Source organism: Salvelinus sp. IW2-2015, unplaced genomic scaffold, assembly GCF_002910315.2.
Source record: "Salvelinus sp. IW2-2015 unplaced genomic scaffold, ASM291031v2 Un_scaffold1748, whole genome shotgun sequence".
Lineage (NCBI taxonomy): Eukaryota > Metazoa > Chordata > Actinopteri > Salmoniformes > Salmonidae > Salvelinus > Salvelinus sp. IW2-2015.
Genome location: NW_019943130.1, coordinates 51,507 through 75,301, shown reverse-complemented (window position 1 = coordinate 75,301; position 23,795 = coordinate 51,507). Strand labels below are relative to the sequence as shown.

Below are 23,795 nucleotides of genomic sequence, written 5' to 3'. Positions count from 1 at the left end.
CCGATTTCAAATAGGCTTTTCAGCGAAAGCACCACAAACGATTATGTTAGGTCACCACCAACTCACAGAAAAATTCTGCAATTTTTCCAGCCAAAGAGAGGAGTCACAAAAAGCACAAATAGAGATAAAATTAATCACTAACCTTTTGATGATCTTCATCAGATGACACTTATAGGACTTCATGTTACACAATACATATGTCTTGTTCGATTAAGTTCATATTTATATCAAAAAACCTCCGTTTACATTGGCGCCATGTTCAGAAATGCCTCCAAAATATCCGGAGAAATTGCAGAGAGCCACGTCAAATAACAGAAATACTCATCATAAACTTTGATGAAAGATACATGTTTTACATAGAATTAAAGATACACTTGTTCTTAATGCAACCGCTGTGTCAGATTTCAAAAAGCTTTACGGCAAAACACAATATTCAATAAACTGAAAACATCGTTCAGCCACAAAAGCAAGCCATACAGTTACCTGCCAAATTGTGCAGTCAACAAAACTCATAAAAAGCATTATAAATCTTCACTTACCTTTGCTGTTCTTCGTCGGAATGTACTCCCAGGACTCCCACAAGAAATGTTAGTTTTGTTCGATTACGTCCATATTTATGTCCAAATACCTCCGTTTTGTTCGCGCGTTTAGTTCACTATTCCAAAGGCACAATGCGCGAGCGCAAAATCCAAACGAAAAGTCAAGAGTTCCATTACGGTTTGTAGAAACATGTCAAACGATGTTTACAATCAATCCTTAGTGTCTTTTTATAATAAATCTTCAATAATATTCCAACCAGACAATAGCGTATTCCACGCAGTAAACGTGCGTGACCACGCAGTAAACAACTCATTGGCCTCAGCCTAGTCAACTTGTTGAAACAGCTCTTATTTGACCCCCTTCCACAATAGAAGCCTCAAACAAACTTTCTAATGACTGTTGACATCTGCTGGAAGCCTTGGGAAGTGCAATCTGGCCCCATAGACACAGCATATTGGATAGGCAATCACTTAAATGAAACTACAAACCTCAGATTTCCCACTTCCTGGTTGGATTTATCTCAGGTTTTCGCCTGCCATATGAGTTCTGTTATACTCACAGACATTATTTTAACAGTTTTGGAAACTTTAGAGTGTTTTCTATCCAAATCTACCTCTTATATGCATATCATAGCTTCTGGGCCTGGGTAACAAGCAGTTTACTCTGGGCACCTTATTCATCCAAGCTACTCAATAATGCCCCCCTTTCCCAAAGAAGTTAACTACACATGGTTGATGATATTACTAGTTTATCTAGCGTGTCCTGCGTTGCATATAATCGATGCGGTGCGCATTTGCGAAAAAGGACTGTCGTTGCTCCAAATCAAATCAAATCAAATCAAATTTTATTAGTCACATACACATGGTTAGCAGATGTTAATGCGAGTGTAGCGAAATGCTTGTGCTTCTAGTTCCGACAATGCAGTAATAACCAACAAGTAATCTAACCTAACAATTCCACAACTACTACCTTATACACACACAAGTGTAAAGGGATAAAGAATATGTACATAAAGATATATGAATGAGTGGTGGTACAGAACGGCATAGGCAAGGATGCGAGTAGATGGTATAGAGTACGGTAATACATATGAGATGATACTGTAGGGTATGTAAACATAAAGTGGCATAGTTAAAGTGGCTAGTGGTACATGTATTACATAAAGATGGCAAGATGCAGTAGATGATATAGAGTACAGTATATACATATGAGATGGGTAATGTAGGGTATGTAAACATTATATTAAGTGGCATTGTTTAAAGTGGCTAGTGGTACATTTTTACATAATTCCATCAATTCCCATTTTTAAAGTGGCTGGAGTTGAGTCAGTATGTTGGCAGCGGCCGCTAAATGTTAGTGTGGCTGTTTAACAGTCTGATGCCTTGAGATAGAAGTGTTTTTCAGTCTCTGGTCCCTGCTTTGATGCACCTGTACTGACCTCGCCTTCTGGATGATAGCGGGGTGAACAGGCAGTGGCTTGGGTGTTGTTGTCCTTGATGATCTTATGGCCTTCCTGTGACATCGGGTGGTGTAGGTGCCTGGAGGGCAGGTAGTTTGCCCCGGTGATGCGTTCTGCAGACCTCACTACCCTCTGGAGAGCCTTACGGTTGTGGGCGGAGCAGTTGCCGTACCAGGCGTGATACAGCCCGACAGGTGCTCCTCGATTGTGCATCTGTAGAAGTTTGTGAGTGCTTTTGTGACAAGCCGAATTTCTTCAGCCTCCTGAGGTTGAAGAGGCGCTGCTGCGCCTTCTTCACGACGCTGTCTGTGTGGGTGGACCAATTCAGTTTGTCGTGATGTGTACACGAGGAACTAAAACTTTCCACCTTCTCCACTACTGACCCGTCGATGTGGAGTAGGGGGGTGCTCCCTCTGCTGTTTCCTGAAGTCCACAATCATCTCCTTTGTTTTGTTGACGTTGAGGTGAAGGTTATTTTCCTGACACCACACTCCGAGGGCCCTCACCTCCTCCCTGTAGGCCGTCTTCGGTTGTTGGTAATCAAGCCTACCACTGTAGTGTCATCCGCAAACTTGATGATTGAGTTGGAGGCGTGCATGGCCACGCAGTCGTGGGTGAACAGGGAGTACAGGAGAGGGCTCAGAACGCACACCTTGTGGGGCCCCAGTGTGAGGATCAGCGGGGTGGAGATGTTGTTACCTACCCTCACCACCTGGGGCGGCCCGTCAGGAAGTCCAGGACCCAGTTGCACAGGGCGGGGTCGAGACCCAGGGTCTCGAGCTTGATGACGAGTTTGGAGGGTACTATGGTGTTAAAGCTGAGCTGTAATCGATGAACAGCATTCTCACATGGGTATTCCTCTTGTCCAGATGGGTTAGGGCAGTGTGCAGTGTGGTTGCGATTGCGTCGTCTGTGGACCATTGGGGCGGTAAGCAAATTGGAGTGGGTCTAGGGTGTCCGGTAGGGTGGAGGTGATATGGTCCTTGACTAGTCTCTCAAAGCACTTCATGATGACGGAAGTGAGTGCTACGGGGCGGTAGTCGTTTAGCTCAGTTACCTTAGCTTTCTTGGGAACAGGAACAATGGTGGCCCTCTTGAAGCATGTGGAAACAGCAGACTGGGATAAGGATTGATTGAATATGTCCGTAAACACACCAGCCAGCTGGTCTGCGCATGCTGAGGACGTGCTGGGAATGCCGTCTGGGCCTCAGCCTTGCGAGGGTTAACACGTTAAATGTTTTACTCACCTCGGCTGCAGTGAAGGAGAGCCCGCAGGTTTTGGTAGGGGGCCGTGTCAGTGGCACTGTATTGTCCTCAAAGCGCAAAAAATTGTTTAGCCTGTCTGGGAGCAAGACATCCTGGTCCGCGACGGGGCTGGTTTTCTTTTTGTAATCCGTGATTGACTGTAGACCCTGCCACATACCTCTTGTGTCTGAGCTGTTGAATTGCGACTCGATTTTGTCTCTGTACTGGGACTTAGCCTGTTTGATTGCCTTGCGGAGAGAATAGCTACACTGTTTGTATTCGGTCATGCTTCCGGTCACCTTGCCCTGGTTAAAAGCAGTGGTTCGCGCTTTCAGTTTCACGCGAATGCTGCCGTCAATCCACGGTTTCTGGTTTGGGAATGTTTAATCGTTGCTTGTGGGTATGACATCGTCAATGCACTTCCTAATGAACTCGCTCACCGAATCAGCATATTCGTCAATATTGTTGTTGGACGCAATGCGGAACATATTCCAATCCGCGTGATCGAAGCAGTCTTGAAGCGTGGAATCAGATTGGTCGGACCAGCGTTGAACAGACCTGAGCGCGGGAGCTTGTTGTTAGTTTCTGTTTGTAGGCTGGAATCAACAAAATGGAGTCGTGGTCAGCTTTTCCGAAAGGGGGGCGGGGGAGGGCCTTATATGCGTCGCGGAATTAGTATAACAATGATCTAGGGTTTTTCCAGCCCTGGTAGCACAATCGATATGTTGTATAGAATTTAGGGAGTTTTGTTTTAGATTAGCCTTGTTAAAATCCCCAGCTACGATGAATGCAGCCTCAGGGTGTGTGGTTTCCAGTTTACAAGAGTCAGATAAAGTTCGTTCAGGGCCATCGATGTGTCTGCTTGGGGGGGAATATATACGGCTGTGATTATGATTGAAGAGAATTCCCTTGGTAGATAATGGGTCGACATTTTTATGTGAGGAGTTCTAGATCAGGTGAACAGAATGAGCTTGAGTTCCTGTGTGTTGTTATGATGATCACACCACGTCTCGTTAATCATAAGGCATACCCCCCGCCCCTCTTCTTACCAGAAAGATGTTTGTTTCTGTCGGCGCGATGCATGAAGAAACCAGCTGGCTGCACCGACTCCGTTAGCGTCTCTTGAGTTAGCCATGTTTCCGTGAAGCAGAGCACGTTGCAATCCCTGATGTCTCTCTGGAATGCTACCCGTGCTCGGATTTCATCAACCTTATTGTCAAGAGACTGGACATTGGCGAGTAGTATGCTAGGGAGTGGAGGCGATGTGCCCGTCTCCGAAGCCTGGCCAGGAGACCGCCTCGTTTGCCCCTTTTACGGCGTCGCACAGGGTCGCCGCTGGGATCAGATCCATTGTATTGGGTGGAAGGCAAAACACTGGATCCGTTTTCGGGAAAGTCATATTCCTGGTAGGAACGATGATGAGTTGACGTTAATCGTATATTCAGTAGTTCCTCCCGACTGTATGTAATGAAACCTAAGATTACCTGGGGTACCGATGTAAGAAATAACACATAAAAAAAGAAAATACTGCATATTTTCCAAGGAACGCGAAGCGAGGCGGCCATCTCGTTTCGGCGGCGGATGTTGTAAACGTGTACCTAACCATAAACATAAACATCGATGCCTTTCTTAAAATCAATACACCTGCATATTAAGTTAATATTGCCTGCTAACATTAATTTCTTTTAACTAGGGAAAATGTGTCACTTCTCTTGCAACAGAGTCAGGGTATATGCAGCAGTTTGGGCCGCCTGGCTTCGTTGCGAACTGTGTGAATACTATTTCTTCCAAACAAAGACAGCCAACTTCGTCAAACGGGGGATGATTTAACAAAAGCGCATTTGCGAAAAAAAGCACAATCGTTGCACGATGTACCTAACCATAAACATCAATGCCTTTCTTAAAATCAATACACAGAAGTATATATTTTTAACCTGCATATTTAGCTAAGCAGTTAGCAGGCAATATTAACCAGGTGAAATTGTGTCACTTCTCTTGCGTTCATTGCACGCAGAGTCCGGGTATATGCAACAGTTTGGGCCGCCTGGCTCGTTGCGAAACTAATTTGCCAGAATTTTACGTAATTATGTCATAACATTGAAGGTTGTGCAATGTAACAGGAATATTTGGACTTATGGATGCCACCCGTTAGATAAAATACGGAACGGTTCCGTATTTCACTGAAAGAATAAACGTTTTGTTATCGAGATGATAGTTTCCGGATTCGACCATATAATGACCTACGGCTCGTATTTCTGTGTGTTATTATGTTATAATTAAGTCTATGATTTGATAGAGCAGTCTGACTGAGCGATGGTAGGCACCATCAGGCTCGTACGCATTCATTCAAACAGCACTTTCGTGCGGGCCAGCAGCTCGTCGCTGTGCTTCAAGCATTGCGCTGTTTATGACTTCAAGCCTATCAACTCCTGAGATTAGGCTGGTGTAACTGGTGTGAAATGGCTAGCTAGATAGCTATTCACTCGCTCTGAGACTTGGAGCAGTTGTTCCCCTTGCTCTGCATGGGTAACGCTGCTTCGAGGGTGGCTGTTGTCGATGTGTTCCTGGTTCGAGCCCAGGTAGGAGCGAGGAGAGGGACGGAAGCTATACTGTTACACTGGCAATACTAAAGTGCCTATAAGAACTTCCAATAGTCAAAGGTATATGAAATACAAATGGTATAGAGAGAAATAGCCCTATAATTCCTATGATAACTACAACCTAAAACTTCTTACCTGGGAATATTGAAGACTCATGTTATAAGGAACCACCAGCTTTCAAATGTTCTCATGTTCTGAGCAAGGAACTTAGACGTTAGCTTTCTTACATGGCACATATTGCACTTTTACTTTCTTCTCCAACACTTTGTTTTTGCATTATTTAAACCAAATTGAACATGTGTCATTATTTATTTGAGGCTAAATAGATTTTATTGATGTATTATATTAAGTTAAAATAAGTCAGTATTGTTGTAATTGTTATTATTACAAATAAATAAAATAAATCGGTATCGGCTTCTTTTGGTCCTCCAATAATCGGTATCGGCATTGAAAAATCATAAATCGGCGACCTCTATACAGTGAGTCCTCCTACGTATTTCCCTCTTTGTAAGTTTGTTAATTTTAACCGGGATCGCTTACCTTGCCATATTCATTTTGCAACCACACCATGAATTTTATCCCAATAGCCAAAAGGGCGAGACATGGGAAGCATTGAACTACATAAATTCAGCCGTGGCAATATATTCTGCTGGTTAATCTACTGAGGTTGGATTGACTTGATTTGAACGTTCTGTAAAAATGTCTAGCAATGGTTTTATCTAAGGAAGGAAATATATATCCTCCCAAATGTTTAAAATGGGGAAACGATTGTGATTTCACAAGTAGAGCTGGAGTCCTCCATCGTAGAGAACGGCCGAGCTGATATATAATCAGACTAGCAAAGACCAATGTCGTCCCATCGGCCCTTCTCTATCGGCTTTGCCTATAGTCCCTTTACCTGCTGTTACATTCAGAGATGTACAGTTATTTATAGAAGAATCTTTCATTAATTTGGGTTCTGATAGTAATTCCCCTGTTTCAGATTCAATAGTTGCTATATCAGCTACTTGATCATAGCTTGTTGGCCAGTAAACGACTGGGACAATTGCCATGGAAGTCATGGTTGAGTCAAACTCGATGGATGGCAAATTCTGCTTAATCTTGTCAATAAATTAAGTTCTGTCTTGACTTTGGAAATAGTAATAGGTACCTGGTCTGAAAAAGAGTTTGAAAATGCAGCTAACATTTCCCATGATGATATCTTTAATTGTGATTTATTCAACCGAGATGCAAATGCAGTTGCATTATTTTTATAAAACCTTTAATGGCATTCCATAGAATTCTGACATTTGTAGTTGGCAGTAGTAAGCGTGATGATCAGACAAGCTCATACAGTGCCTTCGGAAAGTATTCAGACCCCTTGACTTTCTCCACATTGTTACTTTAAAGCCTTATTCTAAAATGTATTCATTTTTCCCCTCATCAATCTACACACAATACCCCATAATGACAAAGCAAAAACCGGTTTAGACATTTTTACAAAAAATAACAAACTGATATCACATTTACATAATTATTCAGACCTTTTACTCAGTTCTTTGTTTAAGCACCTTTGGCAGCAATTACAGCATCGAGTCTTATTGGGTATGACGATAAAAGCTTGGCACACCTGTATTTGGGGGAGTTTCTCCCATTCTTCTCTGCAGATCCTCTCAAGCTCTGTTGGGTTGAGTGGGAGAGCATTGCTACACAGCTATTTTCAGGTCTCTCCAGAGATGTTGGATCGGGTACAAATCCAGGCTCTGGCTGGGCCACTCAAGGACATTCAGAGACTTGTCCCGAAGCCACTCCTGCGTTGTTTTGGCTGTGTTCTTAGGGTCGTTGTCCTGTTGGAAGGTGAACCTTCGCCCCAGTCTGAGGTCCTGAGTGCTCTGGAGCAGGTTTATATCAGGGATCTCTGCGTACTTTGCTCTGTTCATCTTTGCCTCGATCCTGACTAGTCTCCCCAGTCCCTGCCACTGAAAAGCATCCCCACAGCATGATGCTGCCACCAGACGTGACGCTTGCCATTCAGGCCAAATAGTTCAATCTTGGTTTCATCAGACTAGAGAATCTTGTTTCTCATGGTCTGAGAGTCTTTAGAAGCCTTTTAGAAAGCTCCAAGCAGGCTGTCATTTGCCTTTTTTCCCTGAGGGGCTTCCGTTTGACCACTACCATAAAGGCCTGATTGGTGGAGTGTTGCAGAGATGGTTGTCCTTCTGGAAAGGTTCTCCCATCTCCACAGAGGAACTATAGAACTCTGTCAGAGTGACCATCGGGTTCTTGGTCACCTCCCTGACCAAGGCCCTTCTCTCCCAATTACTCAGTTTGGTCGGGCGGCCAGCTCTAGGAAGAGTCTTGGTGGTTCCAAGCTTCTTCCATTAAAGAACGATGGAGCCCACTTTCTTTTTGGGGACATTCAATGCTGCAGAAATGTTTTGGTATCCTTCCTCAGATCTGTGCCTCGACACAATCCTGTCTCGTTGCTCTATGGACAATTCCTTCAACCTCATGGCTTGGTCTTTGCTCTGACATGGACTGTCAATTGTGGGAACTTATATAGACAGGTGTGTGTCTTTCCAAATCATGTTCAGTCAATTGAATTTACCACGGGTGGACTCCAATCAGTTTGATGAAACATCAAGGATGATCAATGGAAACATGATGCACCTGAGCTCAATTTAGAGTCATATAGCAAATGGTCTGAATAAAAACTTCTAAAAACCTGTTTTCACTTTGTCATTATGGGGTATTGTGTGTAGATTGATATGGGGGGGGAAATGATTTAGTCAATTTTAGAAGATTGTAACGTAACAAAATGTGTAAAAAGTCAAGGGGTCTGAATATTTTCTGAAGGCACTACGTTGAATTTCTATTTTCTTAATTTTAGAAAATAAAGGTGTAGATAATAAGAGAAATCGAGTACTCTGAGTAGAAAGTGCACTCTTTTGCTTTAGGAGTATGTGCTCACCGGGCATCAATGAGGTTATAATCAGAGAGTATATGTTGGAGAGCCTTGGTTGCGTGTGGATTGTAGTTGGTCTTTATTAGATCTGTCCTAAAAACTAGTTGGATTTCAGTTAATTCTAACAATAGGCTGTTCAGAGAATCAAAAAACTTGGGATCAAACAAAGGTGGAGCATACATATAAGGGCAATTTTATTTCCATTATGGATACATTTAAGGAAAGGGATTCTGCCGTCTTGGTCTTCGCCTAAACCAAGATGGTGTTTTTGAGTGTGTATTAATATGATTACACCTTTAGGGCTGATGGAAAAGCAGCCAGTTTCTACAAATGGTTCTGTATTCTATCTGCATGCTTTTGGAGTAGGTGTATTTCTTGGAGCGTTGCTATATCGATATGGTTTCTTGCTAGGATATCAAGACAGCTGGAACATTTGATTAGTTGAGTAGGTATCCACTTTAGAAGTGAGCAGTGCAAGAGATTCATTTACCAGTTTTAATTGCAAGTCGAGGGCAGAGGTAATTTCCCCACAAACAATCTCTTGCATAGTAGCAGCCAACTCTTTCTGTTGTCGGGTGTCTTTCTGTACCCACCTTTATTTTTTATTTCACCTTGATTTAACCAGGTAGGCCAGTTGAGAACTAGTTCTCATTTACAACTGCAACCTGGCCAAGATAAAGCAAAGCAGTGCGACACAAACAACAACAGAGTTACACATGGGATAAACAAATGTAGTCAACACAGTAGAAAAAGTCTATGTACAGTGTGTGCAAATGTGGAAGAATAGGGAGGTAAGGCAATAAATAGGCCATAGAGGTGAAATAATTACAATTTAGCATTAACACTGGAGTGATAGATGTGCAGATGATGATGTGCAAGTAGAGATACTGGGGTGCAAAAGAGCAAAAATAACAATATGGGGTTGGGGTAGTTGGGTGTGCTATTTACAGATTGGCTATGTACAGGTACAGTGATCGGTAAGCTGCTCTGACAGCTGATGCTTAAAGTTAGAGAGGGAGACATAAGTCTCCAGCTTCAGTGATTTTTGCAATTCATTCCAGTCATTGGCAGCAGAGAACTGGAAGGAAAGGCGGCCAAAGGAGGAGTTGGATTTTGGGATGACCAGTGAAATATACCTGCTGGAGCGTGTGCTACAGGTGGGCGTTGCTATGGTGAAGACTTATTGAAGACCTGGAGCCAGTGGGTTTGGCGACGAATATGTAGTGAGGGCCAGCCAACGAGAGCATACAGGTTGCAGTGGTGGGTAGTAAATGGGGCTTTGGTGACAAAACGGATGGCACTGTGATAGCCTCCAGCAAACTGGATGTAGTCTATTTTGTAAATGACATCGCCGAAGTCAAGGATTGTTAGGATGGTCAGTTTTACGAGGGTATGTTAAGCAGCATGAGTGAAGGAGGCTTTGTTTGCGAAATATGAAGCCGATTCTAGATTTCATTTTGGATTGGAGATGTTTAATGTGAGTCTGGAAGGAGATGTTTACAGTCTAACCAGACACCTAGATATTTGTAGTTGTCCACATATTCTAAGTCAGAACTGTCTAGAGTAGTGATGCTAGTCGGGCGGACGGGTGCGTGCAGCAATCGGTTGAAGAACATGCATTTAGTTTTACTAGCATTTAAGAGCAGTTGGAGGCCACGGAAGGAGTGTTGTATGGCATTGAAGCTCGTTTGAGGTTTGTTAGCACAGTGTCCAAAGAAGGGCCAGATGTATACAGAATGGTGTCGTCTCCGTAGATGTGGATCAGAGAATCACCAGCAGCAAGAGCGATATCATTGATATATACAGAGAAAAGAGTCTGCCCGAGAATTGAACCCTGTGGCACCCCCATAGAGACAGCCAGAGGTCTGGACAACAGGCCTTCCGATTTGACACTATCTGAGAAGTAGTTGGTGAACCAGGCGAGGCAGTCATTTGAGAAGCCAAGGCTGTTGAGTCTGCCGATAAGAATGAGGTGATTGACAGAGTCGAACGCCTTGGCCAGGTCGATGAAGACGGCTGCACAGTACTGTATTTTATCGATGGCGGTTATGATATCGTTTAGGACCTTGAGCGTGGCTGAGGTGCACCCATGACCAGCTCGGAAACCAGATTGCATAGTGGAGAAGGTACGGTGGGATTCGAAATGGTCGGTGACCTGTTTGTTAACTTGGCTTTCAAAGATTTTAGAAAGGCAGGGCAGGATGGATATAGGTCTATAACAGTTTGGGTCTAGAGTGTCTCCCCCTTTGAAGAGGGGGATGACCGCGACAGCTTTACAATCTTTGGGGATCTCAGACGATACAAAAGAGAGGTTGAACAGGCTAGTAATAGGGGTTGCAACAATTGTGGTGGATAATTTTAGAAAGAGAGGGTCCAGATTGTCTAGCCCAGCTGATTTGTAGTGATCCAGATTTTGCAACTCTTTCAGAACATCAGCTATCTGGATTTGGGTGAAGGAGAAGCGGGGGGAGGCTTGGGCAAGTTGCTGCAGAGGGTGCTGAGCTGTTGGGTGAATGAGAAGCGGGAGGGAGGCTTGGGCAAGTTGCTGCAGAGGGTGCTGAGCTGTTGGCCGGGGTAGGGGTAGGGGTAGCCAGGTGGAAAGCATGGCCAGCTGTAGAAAAATGCTTATTGAAATTATCGATTATCGTAGATTTATCAGTGGTGACAGTGTTTCCTAGCCTCAGTGCAGTGGCCACCTGCTAGTTGTTTCTCCACCTTAATATGGTGTTATATGTTAACAATTATTTTAAAATATACTCCGTGGCCAGTTTATTACGTACTCCCATCTAGTACTGGGTCAGACCCCCCTCTGCCTCCAGTTCAACTGGAATTCTTCGGGGCATGGAAACGTTGCTCAATTGCTATCAAGAGACCTTGTGTGCCAGGACAATAGTCCCCACGAGTTGTGTGTTCCGAGATACCGTTCTTCACACCACTGTTGTACTGCGTTATTTGCCTGTTTGTGGCCCGCATGTTAGCCTGCACGATTCTTGCCATTCTCCTTTGACCCCCTCATCAACAAGCTGTTTTTGCCCACAGGACCTGCCACTGACTGGATGTTTTTTGTTTGTCACACCATTTTCTGTAAACCATAGACCAGGGTCCCCCCCCCCCCACACACACACACACACAGTTTTCTTAGCACAAAAATGTAAACAAGGTTTGAAATGATTATGTTTAGTCAAATATCTGTTTGGGATTCTTGCAGTTAATTTTCAGTCTACAAATTAGTTATGTTCCAGCCCCCTGTTCTGGCCCCCTGACCATCCGGTCAAGAAAAAAATAGTCCTGTGGCTGAATCTAGTTGATGATCCCTGCCATAGACATGGTCGTGCATGAAAAGCCCAGGAGGCCGTCCGTTTCTGAGATACTGGAACCGGCGCGCCTGGCACCGACGATCATACCACGCTCAAAGTTACTTAGGTCACTCGTTTTGCCTATTCTAATGTTCATTCAAACAGTAACGGAATGCATCCATACCTGTCTGCCTGCTTTATATAGCAATTTTGTGAACCTAATAAACTGGCTAGGTGTAAGTCTGTTAATGTGAAGTTTCTTTGCAAAAGAAATTCACGATAAAGCCACGCGTTTCAATGCATGCCTCCTTTTATGACAAATGTAAAAAACATTTTTTTTTTTTTTTTTAAGGAAACAAGGAGGAAGATGGAGGAGAACGAAGACGGAGAGGACATCAGAAGCCAAAGTCAAAGGCCTTATTCGGAAATGTATGTGCTTATTCTTCTCGCATAAATCCTCTTTCCTTCATTTGTTAGTATTTTATTCATGGTAAATTGTTTTCCCCAGGCAGCGATGATGAACCCTCTGTGTTGAGCAAGAAGAAGGTTAGTAATTTCAGACCACTTGCAGGGGCATCTATTTCATAATAAATAATATGTACGGTTCTTGCAAGATTATATTGGTTTAGAGTCCAACTGTCCAGATATGTAATGCATGCGATGCAACTAAGAAACAAAAGTTTCACACTACATACGCAGACACGCATACCAACACAACACAAACACACATACAGTGAATTCTTTAAGTATTTAGACCCCTTGACTTTTTCCACATTTTGTTACGTTCCAGCCTTATTCTAAAATGGATTAAATAAATTGTTTTCCTCAATCTACATACAATACCCCATAATGACAAAGCGTAAACAGGTTTAGACATTTGTGTGTGTGTGTGTGTATGTATATATATGTATGTGTGTATGAAAATACCTTAATACTTATGTAAATAAGACACTTTGCTATGAGACTCGAAATTGAGCTCAGGTGCATCTTGTTTCTACAACTTGATTGGAGTCCACCTGTGGTGAATTAAATTGATTGGACATGATTTGGAAAGGCACACACCTGTCTAGATAAGGTTCCACAGTTGACAGTGCATGTCAGAGAAAAAACCACGCCATGAGGTCGAAGGAATTGTCCGTAGAGCTCCGAGACAGGATTGTGTCGAGGCACCGATCTGGGGAAGGGTACCAACACATTTCTGCAGCATTGAAGGTTCCCAAGAACACAATGGCCTCCATCATTCTTAAATGGAAAACGTTTGGAACCACTAAGACTCTTCCTAGAGCTGGCCGCCTGGCCAAACTGAGAAATCGGGGGAGAAGGGCCTTAGTCAGGGGGGTGACAAGAACCCAATGGTCACTCTAACAGAGTTCTAGAGTTCCTCTGTGGAGATGGGAGAACCTTCCAGAAGGACAACCATCTCTGCAGCACTCCACCAATCAGGCCTTTATGGTAGAGTGGCCAAACAGAAGCCACTACTCTTTAAAAGGCACATGACAGCCTGCTTGGAGTTTGCCAAAAGGCACCTAAAGGACTCAGCCCATGAGAAACAAGATTCTCTAGTCTGATCAAGATTGAACACTTGCCCTGAATGCCAAGCGTCACGTATAGAGGAAACCTGGCACCATCCTTACGGTGAAGCATGGTGGTGGCAGCATCATGCTGTGGGGATGTTTTTCAGCGGCAGGGACTGGGAGACTAGTCAGGATGGGTTGAAAGATGAACACAACAAAGTACAGAGAGATCCTTGATGAAAACCTGCTCAGGCCCTCAGACTGTGGCAAAGGTTCAGCTTCGAACAGGACAACGACCCAAAGCATACAGCCAAGACAACGCAGGAGTGTATTCGGGACAAGTCTCTGAATGTTCTTGAGTGGCCCAGCCAGAGCCCGGACTTGAACCCGATCCAACATCTCTGGAGAGACCTGAAAATAGCTGTGCAGCGACGCTCCCCATCCAACCTGAGAGCTTGAGAGGTTCTGCAGAGCAGAATGGCAGAAACTCCCCAAATACAGGTCTGCCAAGCTTGTAGCGTAATACCCAATAAGACTCAAGGCTGTAATCGCTGCCAAAGGTGCTTCAACAAATTCCTAAGTAAAGGGTCTGAATACTAATGTGAATATATTTCAGTTATATTTAATACATTTGCAGTAATGTCTAAACCTGTTTTTGCTTCGTCATCGTGTGTGTGTGTGTGTGTGTGTGTGTGTGTGTGTGTGTGTGTGTGTGTGTGAAAACGTTTTCAATTTTAGAATAAGGCTGTAATGTAACAAAATGTGGTGAAAGTCGAGGGGTCTGAATACTTTCTGAATGCACTGTACATAGACATTACACACGCCTACTCACACACTTACACATCATTTGCTGCTGCTACTCTTATTTATTTGACTCTTATTGTTATCTATCCTGATGCCAAGTCACTACCCTGCCTTCATGTACATATCTACCTCAAATACTGGTACATTGATATGGTACTGGTACTCCCCTGTATATATCTCCTTGTGTATTTTATTGTATTCCTCTTGTGTTACTACTTTGTTTAAACTCTGCATTGTTAGGAAGGCCTAGTAAGCAAGCATTTCACTGTAAAATCTACACCAGTTGTATTCGGCACATTTGACATAACATTTGATTTTAGATTGTTGGTTAGAAATATGTTCAGCAGATCTAGCCTTTCCCATGTTCGTATTTGCTCAGCCAAGAGTTTTCGATAATACTCTGACATAGAATAAGTAGTATCAACGTGGCCCCCTGTCCTCATAGGCCCATTTGTTCCCACTGGGTGCTTGTCTGGTATTTGCAACAGCCAAGCCTCCTTTTGAACGGTTTTCTCTCTTTTCCAGGTGAGAGGACCTCTGTGCTCTTGGTCTGCGGCCCAGACAGGCAGAGCAATGGGGACTATGACACAGTGCATGTGAGTAGGCCACTTCGTTAACATTTTGTTTTGCAGCTCACCGAGCAGAGACACAGTAACTACTTCTTATGGTACTTCACAATTTGTTGGAAACCCTGTTCTAATCATCATTGTCCTAACAAAGTTGAAATAGATGAACTCTTTCTCTCTCAAGTTAATGTTTTTGACTTAAAAAAAAGACAACCAGTGAAAGATGTCCTTTTTCTGTGTGTATATTGTGTCCTTTGTCTACTCTGCAGTGCAGAACCCCTTTGGGTGCCCGAGGAGGAGCCGTCTGAGGATGACTGTAAACAGTGTAGCCGCAAAACACAGGACTGCCCATTTCTGCCTGTTGCTGTACCCGTTCCTGCCAGTGGCAACTCGAGGTGAGTTGGTCCGCACACAATTAATGTATGTAGATGGAGTGTGTGTATATATTATAGAGGTTGTAGGCTGAATTAAATACCCTGTGCAAGGGGATAGTTTTTCAATAGAAACAGTGATTTTAAGTGTGTTTTTGAGTCCATTTTTCACAGTATGAATGAAATTGCTCAGTGTAATTTGTGGAGCTCTGATCTGATATTTCCTTCCCAGGCAGTTGTTCCATCCCTCTGAGTGGAGTAGCAGCCCCTTTCCTCTGAGACCCCTCTCACCGTTCTCTACTAATGCTTCACCTCTCGGCTCGGGGCATTTTGGTGAGTCCTGCTTTGAAATGCTTATCAACCATTTAGTGAGTCTGTTCAAAGGAAACCTCTTGCATTTTTCCCCCCCTCCCAAAACCCAGTATAAATGTTAGCTTGAATCACGGAGTGTGAATGAGATCACGCAAGGTGACTGTAAGCTGCTTTGCTACACTAAGCTACATTGTGGCAGTAAGCTACTTTTTCTGAATAATTTCCATCATGCGTGTGGGTTGTGCAGTACCCTGGCATCAGGGTACTGCACAAGGGTACTGTTTTGTGAAGGCACCAAAACCCAACCTTTTAATCCATAGGTTATGCCTAATTTTATGCTACATAAGACCATTGTTAAGTTTCTCACAATACTTCTAAAATTCATGATTATGTCTCATAATAGTCTTTCAGGGAAGAGTTTGCGCAGTCACCTGCCCCAAAGGAGAGGAGAAGAAGGGCACCTGTGGATCTGGCTCCAAAGGCCCCTCCAAACAGACCGAGGCCCTGACGACTAGGCGCTCTGGCCGCCACAGCAGGGCTGAGGAACAAGCTCCTACACAAGACCCTGCATCTTCGCAGTCCCATTCTTCAGATTCCGACACTTCCACAAACCCACCCACAAAAGCGGGCAAAAGCACCGCAGCCGCTGGTAAGAGGAAAGGCAAACGGGCAGCTCAGCGAAAGCCCAGCGCCAAGAGGAAAGCCCCAGCTAGAAAAAAGGCCTCCAAAGTCGTCCTCAGTAGCCCAACAGGAAGTGAGGAAGAAGAGGAAGCCAAAGAGGAGGAGGAATTAGAACAGCAGAGGACAGAGGTAGAGGAAAGGGAGCAGCTCTCAGACACTGCAGTGAGCCCACAGGCTGTGCAGCGCAGCTCCAGCCCTACCGAGGAGGAAGGCCGTCCCGAACCTTCTGCTTGTGATGCCTTGAAGGACACTGAGGACCAGCCATGCGAAGATGATGATCTTTCTGAGGAAGAGAATTGTGGGAAGGAGGATGGTGAGAAAGAGGACCAGAAATCACCGTCGTCAGATGTAGAGCTGAATACTCCTGGGCTCTCCCCCGACAGGGACCACGGTGCATGGGAGAAACACCCGGACCAAATAGAAGACCCAGAGAAAAGCAACTCACCCACCTCTTCCAAGTCACCAGAGAGACCATTGGAGAGCCCCCAGTCTGGACAGTCAGGACAACTTGGGGAGGAATATGCTGACGCTGTGGAAGCCACTGCCGATCCAACAGAAGTGAAATCAGATGATGAAGCCTCAGTGGAGGAGGAGAAAGCAGAGGCCTCTCCCTGCCCCACTGCAGAGCCTGAATCTTGCTCTGGCTCTACTCGTTGTGACTCTCCAGATGGGAATGCGTCCCAGAAAGTTCAAGGCGCCTCGGAAGCAAAAGTGTCCGAGGAGGACAGGCATGATCCAAAGGATGTCAAAAATGAAAAACCAGCAGCCGGCAGCAAAGAGGACGGTCTGTCTGAGGATGGCACAGAAGCAATACCAATAGACTGTGATTCACCAAGCAGTGAGAGCAATACCAACCTGGCCTCTGATCCACCAAAAGAGACTGAAAGTATAGCTCACGAGTCCACAAGCCAGGCCCCGGAAGACAAGAGGAATGGTAGCACGCAGGAGCGGGAGAGCTCGGTCGGAGAGGAAAAGGTAGAGGAAAGGAAGAATGGCAGGCAGCGCAAGTCGCGCTTCCACTCTGCTGCCACCACTTGGTCTCCCAAGAGAGAGTCGAAGCAGGATTCGTCGAGGAGGTCGCGGTCCAGATCTCGGGAGCGCAACAAGGAGCGCCAGGCCTCGGGCAGCCCCCCCTCCAGCCGCAGCAGGGAACGGGACGCTGAGAGGGATACCCCCAGGAAGGGCCGTGACCGTAGCCGTGAGAGGAAAAACAGGAAGCGCTCAAAGAGTCGTTCCAGATCTAGTTCCAGGTCCAGAAACAGGTCCTACCGAAGAGGGGCGTCCCCGGGGCGCCCGGACTCAGGGGGACAGTCACCACGGAAAAGGAATTGCTGGACTGGAGATGGATGGAGGGCTGGGCCGGGTAGCGACTCCTCTCGAAGGAATTTCCCAGAGAGGCCGGCCAGAGACGCGGGCCGCTCTGAAAACGGCGGCTTTGCAGATGTTTCCCCCAGCAGGGAAAATCCTGACTGGGTTATGGAGAAGGCGCGTGCTGACACCGAGGCCAGGGTGACAAGTGGCCCTCGCTGGGAAGATAAAAGCAGGGGCGGAGATCGTGGACGAGGCACAGGACGAGGCCGGGGCGCCTACGGAATCTCCAACCAACAGGGGGAGCAGGCAGAAAACCGCTGGCAGCCCAGAAACACATTCTCAGGGACCTCAAACAATTCAGGGAGCGACGCATACAGCCGATTCAACGAGAACCATGGCGGCCGCAGGAAGGAGCCTGAGATGGGCGAATCGATGATGGACCGCTCCGGCTGGTCATCAGCTTCCAGCTGGGCTGTGCGGAGGACACTCCCGGCAGACGTGCAGAACTATTACTCCAGGAGAGATCGAGGGGGAGGTGCAGGCTCTGGCAGCTGGAGCAGGCAGGAGGAGACGTCAACAGCAGGTCAGAACCCTTAGATTGTGTGCCATGGAGTGTATGCACTCATTACTGTTACTAGTTTCGCTGTGCATATCGAAATGGTATTGCTGATGTCTGTTGGGCAGTTGATGTGGATCCCACTTCTGCCACCAATGTAAAGCTTAATGATGTACATTAGGTCATCTAATATTATTCTTGATATTTGTTTTTATCTATTCAGACCCAGCTCAGAGTGAGACCAATGCCCAAGGAGAAGCTCCACCCGCCCTGAACGTCATGCCACCCCAAATGAACGTCCTGCATTACCCAATGGGCCCCCGAGGCCCACCTGTCAGCCTGCAACCACCCCCCTTCGGTATGCCTCCTCAGGTCCCCATGCACCTCCACTCCTCAGTGCCTCTCCTGCAGGTCCCTGTGACAGCTGCCCATGGCCTCCCGCCACCACCTCCACCACCACCTCCCATGCAGCAGGGCAGCATGACAGCCATACAGGCAGATAGCCGCACAACACAGGTAAGGACAGGAGTATTTTGTATCCTTTGTCAAAATATAATCTCCTGGACCCAATCAATGTTTGAGTATTTTCACTTCTCTCATACTTAGCACTATCTACAGTTGATTGAATTATCCCGGAAATACACTTTCAGAAGTGTGTTGTATTTGCATAGTAGTGTGTCCCGGTTGGAGGGAATTGTCCCCCTGAATACCTCCATGTCTCTTTCCCAGATGATGAGCAGCATGGCAGGCCATGGCAAAGCCCCCTTCATGCCCACCATGACCAAAGTAGGTGGCGCCACAACAGCCCAGGCCCACAGCATGGCCATGCCATCCTCCACCACCCAGCACAGCAGGGCCGCCCCCCCAGACAGCTCCAAGAAAGAAAAGGTAATGTCACCGCCACTAATAACAACAACAGCACCAGGCATTGTTCTCAATATTCTCAAGTGGCTTCCTATACTTTCTGTTTTGTATATACTGTGGGGAGCTACTTTGCTAGTGAATGATTTGTGTTTGCATTCTGACCCAGATAATTAATGATCCTTTTATTAGATTAGAACTAGATTTCTTAACTTGATATCTGCTTTAGAAACAACAGATCCATGAGAGAGCCGTCAATGAAGTGAAAGCAGCCATGAAACCCTACTACCAAAACAAGGACATCACCAAGGACGAGTACAAAGAGATTGTACGCAAAGCAGTTGAAAAAGTGAGTGGTTAAAAACCTCCAGTAACATTTTGACATTGGTATTTGAATTTAGCTTTCAGGAGTACAAAAACTGCTTAGCTTTCAGGAGTACACTTAGCTTTTAGTAGTATTATAAATACGTAGCTTTTAGGAGTACACTTAGATTTTAGTAGTATAAAAAAGACTTCACTTTTAGGAGTATCAAAAATTCTTAACTTTTAGAAGTATTACAAATAAGATAAATAACCTAGCAGAACTCATAGGGTGTCCAACAAATCAAAACAGTCTGTTTAGAATTTTTGATTTGCTGAGGGCATTTTATATTTCAGGTCTGCCACAGCAAGAGTGGAGAGGTGAACTCTGGGAAAGTGGCAAACTTGGTGAAGGCCTACGTGGACAAATACAAACACGCTCGCAAGAAATGAACCCTGACATCTGCTGAGGGGGAAACGATCTCAGCCCATCTGCTTAAGTGCAATTTCTACCAGGTGTAACACAGCCTCCCGGCTGACAGACTGGAGCCCGACTTTTGATATCTCTTACCTTGAATGAAGATTTTTCTATAGATTTCATATTTTGTTTAGAAATAATCCAATCGGAAACTGTAGTGTGAGAAGACCGTTATTTCAAGTAGATCTTGTGGCTTGGGAACTACTATGAAATAGATGCCCAGAGTAGCTGGAGCAGTAAGGTTAGCACCTGTTCTCTGGTGAGATGGACATGGTGCTATGGGTAGTACAGAGCAGAGCACCCTCTCGTGGAGCCAGCTGGTATGATGAATGTCTCCACCGGGGACCTCCTACTTACTTCTTAGTTAAAAAGTATTGTCATTGTTTCTCATTTTGTTTTATTTTATAAATATTATATTATGATCATTCTGGAGAAAGCCTAGGTAATAGTGCATTGCCTTTATGACTGTCTAGGCTGCATCACACGTGCAGCCCAATTCTGATATTTTTCCACTAATTGGTTTTTTGACCAATCAGATCAGCTCTGGAAAAGATCTGATTGGTCAAAAGACAAATTAGTGGGAAAAATATCAGAATGCGTCCTTAGTCGTCACAGGTCAAAGCTTGTAGACTGGATATGTCTTTTTGAGTGTAATTGTATCAGGGACTTCATTGGTTGAGAGTTGGAGATGAGTTGTCCAATCAGCAGTGAATTTGTAGCGTACAGTATGGGTCTGGCAGATCAGGTGAAAACGGCCATGTCCCTTACTTGTTAAATGTGCTGCGTAAACATTGTGCGAAATAACCAGAGAGCAATGAAATAAATGAGCTGCTTCATGTCTGGCTATGTGTGTATGTTTGTGGTCAATCATGGAAAAGTTATTGACCTCATCCATCAATTTTAACATCAGAATTTCTATTTTTTAAAGGTCCAATACAGCTGTTTTTCTCAATATCAAATAATTTCTGGGTAACTAAGTACTTTACTGTGGTTGTTTAAAACATTATTTAAGAAAATATACATAAATAGCTTATTGGCAAAGCGTAATTTCTCAATCAAGAATTTAACTAGGACTGTCTGGGAAGAGGTCTGTGTGGGGAGGGTAAAACTGAAAGGTAGCTGTAATTAGCAGGCAGGCCAACACTCCATTCCACCAAAACAGACTGAAATTTCAGGTTCTTTTCAAACAGCTGTTAACACTAAAAGGGGTTATCATCATTTTTCAGTTTCACAGGACAGACATATTTTGTTATGGTCATGAAGACCCACTTGCCAATGTTTCACACAAGCAGTCGAATGTTAAACTGAAAATGTGCTTCACTATTTTCACCAGTAGGGAGAGCCTTTGTCAACACTCAGGTAAAAAAAAAATTGAAACCCACCATTTCATATAAAAGATTTGAACACAGTTAACATAACAATCCACAGAACTTTGGCAGTCAGGGCCTTTTCCAGCTATACGCGACATAAACGGTCGCTTAGGTTGGGGTCTCATCCAGGAAGAATTGTAGAATACACCAGGTGAAATTTGGTTGTGCATCCGCCGTTTTTCACTTATGACACGCACCAGGTTTCCATCCAACCTTTTTATGCGAGTAAAGTACATGTCGGATAAAACATACCATGACAAGCCTGATGGAAACAACATTTTACGGTCAACTTTGCAAATGTTGGCAAAAAATACACTGGACAAGATGGGATCTTTTTGTGTTGGTAAAATGAATTATGCGAAAATGTCAGTGGAAACGCTTTTATGCGAAAATATTGATAGACTTAATTAATAACCATATCGAAGTAAACTTGGAGTCACACGATGACATGTATGGTCCTCCCATTAGGGCTCATCGGGAAAGAAATCAGGTTACAGATTGAATACATTTTGATTAACTTCACAAGGTGGTGAAAGTGCAAGGTGACGACTTTGATGCTCCTTTCCAGTAAATATCGAGGGATTTATTATTGTGACATGATGATCGATTTTTGGCTTCCGTCTGACAAGTAAAAATAATCTCGCTCTTTTGTCCATAATAATAATCTGATCATGTAGGCTATATGGTGGATTTTGAAGAGCAAACATATATATATATATATACACTGCTCAAAAAAATAAAGGGAACACTTAAACAACACAATGTAACTCCAAGTCAATCACACTTCTGTGAAATCAAACTGTCCACTTAGGAAGCAACACTGATTGACAATACATTTCACATGCTGTTGTGCAAATGGAATAGACAACAGGTGGAAATTATAGGCAATTAGCAAGACACCCCCAATAAAGGAGTGGTTCTGCAGGTGGTGACCTATAGACCAMTTCTCAGTTCCTATGCTTCCTGGCTGATGTTTTGGTCACTTTTGAATGCTGGCGGTGCTTTCACTCTAGTGGTAGCATGAGACGGAGTCTACAACCCACACAAGTGGCTCAGGTAGTGCAGCTCATCCAGGATGGCACATCAATGCGAGCTGTGGCAAGAAGGTTTGCTGTGTCTGTCAGCGTAGTGTCCAGAGCATGGAGGCGCTACCAGGAGACAGACCAGTACATCAGGAGACGTGGAGGAGGCCGTAGGAGGSCAACAACCCAGCAGCAGGACCGCTACCTCCGCCTTTGTGCAAGGAGGAGCACTGCCAGAGCCCTGCAAAATGACCTCCAGCAGGCCACAAATGTGCATGTGTCTGCTCAAACGGTCAGAAACAGACTCCATGAGGGAGATGACGGACTAAAGTTAAACTGTTACACATGCCTTTGAATTGTTGCAAACTGCTATCTGCAATCTCCTCCAGGTTGCTGGACTGTGAAAGACCAAGTTTGTGCATTTTATCCATCGTAACCTGCAAGTTCTCAGGAGTCTTGCACTGGCAAGTTTCTCAGTTTCTCTCCCGCGGTGTCACCACCCAAAAGGGGTTTTCCCTGCAAAAGAAGTGGTCTCTCTCTCCTGCTCTCAACATCTCTCTGTTTTTCTGACTGACCCGACATTGCTTTCGCTACTGTCTTGTTCCTCTTTCTGTGAGATCATTCACTCTCTTTCTTTTTTGACTCTCTAAATCCTTTAAATAAGTCAGTTTTTTTATGGGTGCATCTCTGTGGTCTGGGCGGCATTTCTGCGGTCTGGGCAGCATCCCTGCGCTCTCTGTAGAGCCTTTGCTTTTCAGCAGCACTTACTTTTTTATTTGCTGTATCTATCAAAAGGAAAGCCATACAAATGACAATATTGAAACAGTATAAAACCTTACGTTGATATAAATAGTTAGCAGTGTGATTGATTGTCACTGGTGTTACCAGCAGGAACAGTAACACCAGTGACAAATCTGCTGACAAGATGGCATATCTTAAATGGGGGCCACAGTAGCTCAAACCACACGTATTAAATTGTAAATAAATAACTTAATAATGTGATCAATTATTGTAATCCTTTCCCCATACTATAACACCAGTATAACACCAGTGAAGGTTTAAAAAAAATATATATATATATTCAAACTTTATTTTAAAGCTTTGCACCATGTGCTCTTTAAAACAGCCCCGCCTCCAACAAACCTTTGACCCAGGAAGTTGGCAAGGATGTCATTTTTTTCAAAGTGGTGTTTTTTTAAATTTAGGGTAACACCAGTGACATGACATTGAGGGACAGTTATTTCCTGTAAATTATTTATAATATTTAGTTCATATTTTAAGTAATTCCCTAAACAGCTATAATACTTTAATTTGTATTATGACATTTAAAGTTGAAGAAAAAAATATATTTTGACTCGATATGTCACTAAACCATGATTTCTGTCTCGGAAGTCATTTTCATGGTGCTGAGTGTGTTCTACTATAATATGGAAAATATAATTTGCAATATAACTGTCTTACATATGTTTATTAACACAAAATATATTTTTTTGTTTTAATTGTTATCTGATTTATTTTTATTTTATCCCTGGTGCTAGCCAACATCGCGCAGATAACGCTGTGCA

At 44.3% G+C, this 23,795-nt stretch overlaps 1 protein-coding gene across 2 annotated transcripts in view; it reads left to right on the top strand.

Annotated features, from left to right (window-relative positions):
- The window catches only part of LOC112071862 (protein SCAF11), a 31,567-nt gene extending 11,199 nt beyond the window's left edge, over window positions 1-20,368 (top strand). The window contains exons 6-15 of one of the 2 annotated variants that reach the window (XM_024139290.2): window positions 12,437-12,513; window positions 12,593-12,630; window positions 14,928-14,998; window positions 15,238-15,363; window positions 15,572-15,672; window positions 16,055-18,226; window positions 18,423-18,715; window positions 18,929-19,087; window positions 19,299-19,409; window positions 19,718-20,368. In XM_024139290.2, coding sequence (XP_023995058.1) covers window positions 12,437-12,513; window positions 12,593-12,630; window positions 14,928-14,998; window positions 15,238-15,363; window positions 15,572-15,672; window positions 16,055-18,226; window positions 18,423-18,715; window positions 18,929-19,087; window positions 19,299-19,409; window positions 19,718-19,813 — 3,244 coding nt within the window. In that variant the 3' untranslated portion in view covers window positions 19,814-20,368. Of the gene's footprint in view, window positions 1-12,436; window positions 12,514-12,592; window positions 12,631-14,927; window positions 14,999-15,237; window positions 15,364-15,571; window positions 15,673-16,054; window positions 18,227-18,422; window positions 18,716-18,928; window positions 19,088-19,289; window positions 19,410-19,717 lie in introns of both variants that reach the window. The other variant, XM_024139289.2, reaches the window with a different exon arrangement.
- Window positions 20,369-23,795: the final 3,427 nt, after the last annotated feature.